General features: G+C 32.5%; 1 protein-coding gene across 1 annotated transcript; it reads right to left on the reverse strand.

Moving 5' to 3' along the window:
- Positions 1-1,826: 1,826 nt before the first annotated feature.
- Positions 1,827-5,503, reverse strand: LOC120210992 (WEB family protein At3g02930, chloroplastic-like). The gene is made up of 3 exons (XM_039209628.1): positions 5,262-5,503; positions 4,507-4,714; positions 1,827-4,280 (listed from the first exon to the last, which is right to left on the reverse strand). Exons 1-3 carry the CDS (start codon positions 5,276-5,278, stop codon positions 1,974-1,976), a joined length of 2,532 nt encoding a protein of 843 aa, XP_039065559.1. The 5' UTR covers positions 5,279-5,503; the 3' UTR covers positions 1,827-1,973.
- Positions 5,504-6,973: the final 1,470 nt, after the last annotated feature.

Raw genomic sequence — 6,973 nt, forward strand, 5'->3', positions numbered from 1 at the left:
CTGCAGAATAACATCAAATATTTAAAATTTTATTTAAGATATTTGTTTACCTTCATGTTTTAAAAAGAATTCTTTTGAATTTGAAAAGTACAAAATGAATATAAATAAACAAGAAAGATAGAGCATCACATTATATAAGTTATAAGATTTTGAAGAAATAAAATTGTAGTTAAATTTAAAATTAAATAGGACTCTAATTAATTTAATTTTGATTAAAAAGAATTATAACTAAAATCAAAATTAAGAAAATTATATTTTTTTATCTTATTATAAGATATTGAGGAGAGAAAGTTATATTTAAATTTAAATATACTCTAATTAATTTAATTTTGATTAAATAGAATTATAACTAAATTTAAATTTAATGAAATTATAAAAAATAATTTATGTTAGCATGGGGGCATGGCCTAGGTAGACCCAATCTTACCTCCGCCCGGGAAATAATACTATCTTCGTCTCATTAAATTTTTTAATTATTGACTTTTTAAAAGTGAATTTTTAAACTTTGATTATAATTATTTTAAATATTTTTAAAAATTAAATTTTATAAAATATATATTTTAAAATTACTAGATTGAAGGTTTTTATTTATTTTTTATTTTTATCAACAATAAAAAAAATTAATACTAATGAATTAAAGTTAAATAAAATTAATAAAAGAAAAAACAATAAAAAACAATTTTGAATGAGATGGAGGGAGTATATTTTTTCACTAAGGTCATTTTTTTTAATTTTATAAAAGGGGGGCTTGTTTCAACACCCTTTGTTTCTTGATCATGGATGACCTCTATCTATTGCTTACATAAACAAAGGATACCTTTTCCATTTGGAACACTCGTTACTATGAGTAATACATAGGGATGTTTAAAAATACTTGACCTGTCGACAGGGTAAAACAATATCAGATATTTATAATGAAAACCCCAATTTTTCGAGTCTAATAACTGACCCACTATTTCACTCGAGCTTTTGGGTCGAACCCTGGTCAACAAATATACTTTAACCGAGTACCCACTGACGCGATACTCAATTTATTATTTTTTTTATTTTTATTAGATTTTTATTTCTTAATTCTCAAATCATTTCACCATAAAATTATAAATTTCTTAATTTCTTAAATTATTTCACCATAACATTCTAAATTATTAATTTCTTAAATTATTTCATTCTCAAAATTATTTCTTTCAACTTCAAAATATTTTTAATTTAAGTATATTTTTAATTTTATTTTAAATAAGTTTTTTTCTTTTAATTATATAATTTTAAAATTGAAATTTTATGGGTGGATTATGTATTATAGATTTTTTTATGTGATATTTTTTAAAATTAATATAATTAAAAAAAGTAAAAAAAATGAACTAGGTACCCATGATCCGAAAACATGGGTACCTGAGTTTTACGGGTACCCTAACTTAACAGGCTGACATTTTGATACCCCGAAATCCCAAATACCCAATATTTTGAATACTCGAAAATACGGGTATCTGATTTTAAACACCCCTAATAATACATATCATGTAAGCATAAACAAGGCATTCAAAGTGAATCAAATCAACATTTCAAAAAAAAAAAAGGAACTGAAGAACAAAAAACAAAAGCACCAACATGCTCATGTAAAACTAGAGTTTACCAATGCTGAATGTACAACAGTTGATTAAAACATAAAGAAAGCACAATGAGATACACAAGTAACCACATTTTTTCCCCTTAATTTTAGATATGAAGAACAAGTTAAAAAGAAAAGAAAAAGAATCATCTCCATCACATACAAAGACTGTATCCATCACCAAGAATCAAATTTTAAATATTTTAGAGAGGAAAAAAAACTAAACATTATACAAGCCTTTTTAAATTTAAACCTATTGAGAGCATTAGAAGCAAAACAAATCAAGCAAATACATTAAGCTGCAAGATAGTATCAATATACCTGTCTGCTGGAAGGTCTAAATCACGCCGGGGCAGATTTGGTTCATCTACTTATGGTTGCAGCTTCCCTTCTTCTTCAGTAGACTTCCAAATTTAATGAGTAACGGTTTCTTCTTTTTCTGTTGCTGTTGCTTTGTTGGTGAGTTTCCACCATCATCAACGTTTTCTGTTGAACCGTTTATATCAAAATTCTCACTACCCTCCACCTTTGACTCCACTTCGTCCTCAAGGTATTCTTGCTCAGGTTCTCTTTCTGGTGAAAACTCTTTCTTTTCGATTTTGCAGCTCTCCCACATTTTGAATTCAACTTCGACTGATTTGTCGTCTTTTACTTTTGTCTCGTCTTCCCTCACTTTTCCGTTCACATTCTCCACTTTGGCACCATCAGCTTGAAGGGCTTCATCCTTTGAGCCATCATTGACCTCAAGAAAATTCTCCTCTTTGGGCTCCTTGGGCTGTTCTGATGGGAGCTCTAACTTGAGTTTCTCTTCACTTCCATGTCCATTTTCCTCCGAGAATTCAACCACCTTAGGAAGCAAATCATAGTCCTTCTCACGGTCAGTTGGCTCACCATTTTCCTCGCTTTGCTTTTTGATAGTAGCTTCTTCCAACAACTTAGACAACTCCTCGACCTTCTTAAGTGAAGCAGCTTCCCTAGCTCGGAGTTCCTCGTTTTCTTGAATGGCACTCCGCAATTCATTTTCTTTGTCCAACAAACCCTCCTTCAATTTCATGCTCTCGGTCTTGACCTCCTTCAGGGTTTCTTGCAGATAAATCACCTCAGATTCAACTTCTTTTAGGCTCTCCTTCAACTGAGCTTCTTCCTCCTTAGATGCAGAAGCCTCTTCCTCGGATTGTCTCAGCAAATTTACCAGCCTATTAATTTCCTTTTCCAGAGAAGAATTTTCTTCTTCTGATTTTTTTACACGATCTACTAAATACATTTCTTGTTGTTCCCACATAGCTTTGGCATTATCGAGTCTGTTCTTGGACTGTTGAATGCTATTTTTAAGAAGATCAATCTCATTTTGTGCATCATCAAGCATGGTTTCATACTTCTCATTCGTTTCCTTATGGACCAACCTTATATCTTTCAACTGTGTCTCGTAATTTTCATGCTCTTTTTCACTGGATAGCATCTTCTCCTTAGTGTCCCTAGCTTCTGCAGAAACTTCATGTAAGGCGGAAGCTAAGCTTTCCATTGCTTTCTTGCTCTTCTCTTCCTCGTTCCTAGAATTTTCCAACTCGTTAATGAGTTCGTTTTTCTCTTCTAAAAGAGTTTGAACACTGGAAGCTGCAAGCTTCTCATTATTCAAAGCTTGGGTCTTTTCTTCCTTCGCTATTTCTAATTCAGACTTCAGAGACTCGACCAGTTTTGCCACTTCTGCGGTTTCTTCTTTAGCCATATTGATACAATGTTCTGATTCCTCAAGATCCCCTCTTTGTCTACCAATTGTCATTTCCAATAATCCCACCTTCTCTTTAAGAGCGGCAATTTCAGATTCTGCATCATGCAATGAATCGTTGTTGCTTTCTAATTGCTTCATGACTGAATCCAGAGATTCTGATGCGGATCTTTCCAGCTTCTTTGCTTCTTCAATATGCATTTCTAACTCGTGAACCCTATTTTTCCATTCCTCCATGACATTCCGTGCATAAGATTCGGCCATCCTCGCTGCTTCTAATTCAACGTTAAGTTCTTCAACCAAAGCCTCCTTTTCCATCAATTTCTCCTCATAGGCCTTTGCTTTCTCAAGTTCTTGTTTCAATGACTCTATCTCAGCCTTAAGCTTGAACACCATTTCCATATTTTCATTGGCCTCTATTTCAAGTTTTGAATCAATCAAAGACTTCAACCGAACCAATTCAGCCAAAAGAATCTCCACCTTCTCGGCATGGATTTCAGTAATCTTGGCTGCATCATCAGCATGGTTCAGTGCTTGATTCTTAGCATCACATGTCATGGCTAGTTCTTGCTTCACCCTTTGAAGCTCCTGAGTGGTAGACAGAAGAGCAGCCACATCTAAAGCATGCTGGTTCCTCACGGATTCAATTTCTTTCTGCCATTCTTCGTCTTTCTTCAGAGCAGCCTCAATTCCTGCCTGTTCCAGCTTAACAGCCCGTAATTTCTCAATCTCAGAGCTCTCTTCAGCTCGCTTTTGTGAAACCAAAGCCTCTCTAAGCTTTTCATTTGCTTCTTCTACTGCTTTGTGCGCTTCTTTCAGCTCATCGATTACTTGTGCCTTCTCTTTCTCAATCAATGCTATCTGCTCCTTTGCTTTCTTTAAATCTTCCTGGACCGAGTTCAATTGAGCCTGCAATTCCGATCCCTTACCAACCCCTGTTTGTGGCTTCTGAAAATCAAAACAACAAATAATGAAAATGAAATTCCAAATGATTTTGAACTCATTTTATCTCTCGTAAAATTCAAATAAAACGTCATTTCCCGAAAACTACTTGAAATACAACACATTATCTGCGAACATTCAATTTTTCTCAAGTCAGAAAATTGTTTTTTATACCCAAAAATATGTAAAGATCAAAGAAAATGATATTTGACGACATCAGCTAAAAACTTACTTCAGGCGCGGTGGCAACCTTGGGTGATCTCCTATCAACCGTAGGCTTCGAGTTGAGGGATGACCGTGGCGAACGCTCAATCGAATGGCGAGTACTCTGCAAGGGAGAGGGTGAATCAGGTTCTGATTTCGTCAGTCCCCTGCTTACTTTACTCGCCACTTTAGGTGTTGCTGGTGAAACCTTGCTAGGAGTTTCAGATAAACCAGACCTGTTTAAATGTTCAAAAGAGTCATATTCTCAGCATAAGATCCAAGTCCCATGACTTTAGATAAACAATGCAAAGAGTATAAACAAAAATTATGTGAAAATAAAATTAAACATGAATCTATAACCCTTTTTCAACATAATTTAGCAAAGATCAAATTATTCTCCTGAATTCATAAACGAATGCACATTTATTTTTTAATACAACACATTTGGGAGTTGAGAGATATATTCTTAAGATGATAATGTATAAACCCAACAAGTAAAGGAACTAAGAACAGCACCCTCATAAAACAATGTCAGGATTATGAACACATAAAAATGAAGTAAAACCCATTTGCAAAAGAGAATCAAAGAACAAATTTAACTAAAAAAAGCTCTAAGAACCATCAATGAGCAGATCAACATAATTTCAGAATTTAAGGTTAAAAAAAAGTAAATGAAAAGAGAAAACACCCAAAAACAAGGAGCCCAAAAAAGAAATAAAGAACTCAAATCAGATCTAGTCTAGAAATCAACAAGGAATGGGAAGCTAGTGAGTGGGAACTTACTTGGATTTAGCAGACATGTTAATGTGAAGAAACCTGGTGCTTCAAACAAGGAAAGACAAAGAGAAGAGCTTGGAGAAAAACACTAAATGGGAGCTAATTTGCAGGCATTCATTTGAAGGAAATGTAATGTTGAATATAACGGATAAACTTTTCTTTTCTCTTGTTCAGCTATCAAAGATCAGAAATAAAGTGACAGAAAATTGGAATTTCCGTTGTTTTTCAACAATCCAATTATAAGATTTAACAAGAAAAAGGAAAACTAGATGTTGAAGCAAAAAAGAAAAAGGGAATCATTTAGGTTGGTATTTCATGTCTCCAGAGTGGCCACAACATACATAAATAAAAAAAGAACATACCACACAGCTTCAAACTCTAATGTACTTTTTCTCTTTTTTGAATTTTTACTCTCTTTGTTTCTTTTTATGTGGGAGATGATATAGGAAGTTACAAAAATGACCCCATAGATGTTCTCTTGGATAGATTAATAAAGGGTAAACTATGAATTTAGTCATCCAACTATCACTTTCATTTTTTTTCACTCAACTATTATTTTTCAAAAGGCATAATGCCAAAATTAACTCCTAACAATTATCAAAATTATGATTTTGGCCTATATTCTTTTTTTAGAGTATTTTTGGCCACTAACGTCTCATTTTATGGTAAAAATGCTCATAACATTTGATTAAATAGTCACTTTAATAGTTATTATTTTATTCTAGAGCATTATAGCCCCCTAACGTCTCATTTTAGGGTAAAAAATCTCATATTTTAGAGTGTTAACCGTTTGTTAACTAGTGATTTTCATCCATGAAGGCACATTTTTGCTCCAAAATAAAATGTTGGGAGCCAAAATACTCCAAAAAAGAATATGGGTCAAAATGATCATTTTGATAAACATTGAGAGCTAATTTTAGTATTATGCCTTTTCAAAATCATCACTGACTTTACGTTTTGGTTTCATTTTGATCGCCGGCTGTTAAAAAATTAATATAAATATTGATATGTCACCATAAGATAATGTCAAATCAACATTAAAAAAAAAATACCTCATCAACAGTACTATTAATTTTGGGAAAACTACTTCTGATACCACTAAACTTTGTCCTCTGACTTGTTTATACCATTGACCTTTTAATGTTGCCAATTATAGCATTAAACTTTAGTTTTACATTCAATTATGTCACTCTATCTTTAAGTCACTAACAGGATGATGACATGGCTAATGGTTGTCGATGTGGACTCTTTACTATTTCTACTATGAAATAGAAATCAGTTGCAACAATTACGAAAGCACTTGATTCTCAACTTTTACTTGTTAACATGTCAAACATGTAGCAACAACTGAATAATGTTTTTTTTCATACCTGGCCACCAAAATGACTTTTTACATCCTGATACATTTTGTTCCCACTTGTATATATAGTCAGTGGACTATAATTTGCTTCAGAAAGAATATCTTTCATTAACTCATTATCATGAGGAATACAAATTCTTCCTCGATGAAATAAACACCCAACCATCAGAGTTAACTTCAAAGTCTTTAGTCTCGCATTTTTCACAAGTGAAATATATTATTTTATCTCTCATTTTTTTCTTTTCTTTTCATTTTCTGTTTTTTTTTCTTTTCATTTTCTTTCTTTTTCTATTTTCTTTTCTTTTTCTTCTTTCTTTTTTTGTTTCTTCATTTTTGTTTTTTTTTCTTATATAATATA

Source organism: Hibiscus syriacus, unplaced genomic scaffold (genome assembly GCF_006381635.1).
Source record: "Hibiscus syriacus cultivar Baekdansim isolate YM2019G1 unplaced genomic scaffold, ASM638163v2 tig00109949_pilon, whole genome shotgun sequence".
Taxonomy (NCBI): domain Eukaryota; kingdom Viridiplantae; phylum Streptophyta; class Magnoliopsida; order Malvales; family Malvaceae; genus Hibiscus; species Hibiscus syriacus.

Excerpts from the sequence above, each read along its gene's own strand:
- LOC120210992 (XM_039209628.1), bottom strand. Across the intron at positions 4,281-4,506 it reads AGGTTGCCACCGCGCCTGAA|AAGCCACAAACAGGGGTTGG; the intron begins GTAAGTTTTTAG and ends TTTGATTTTCAG.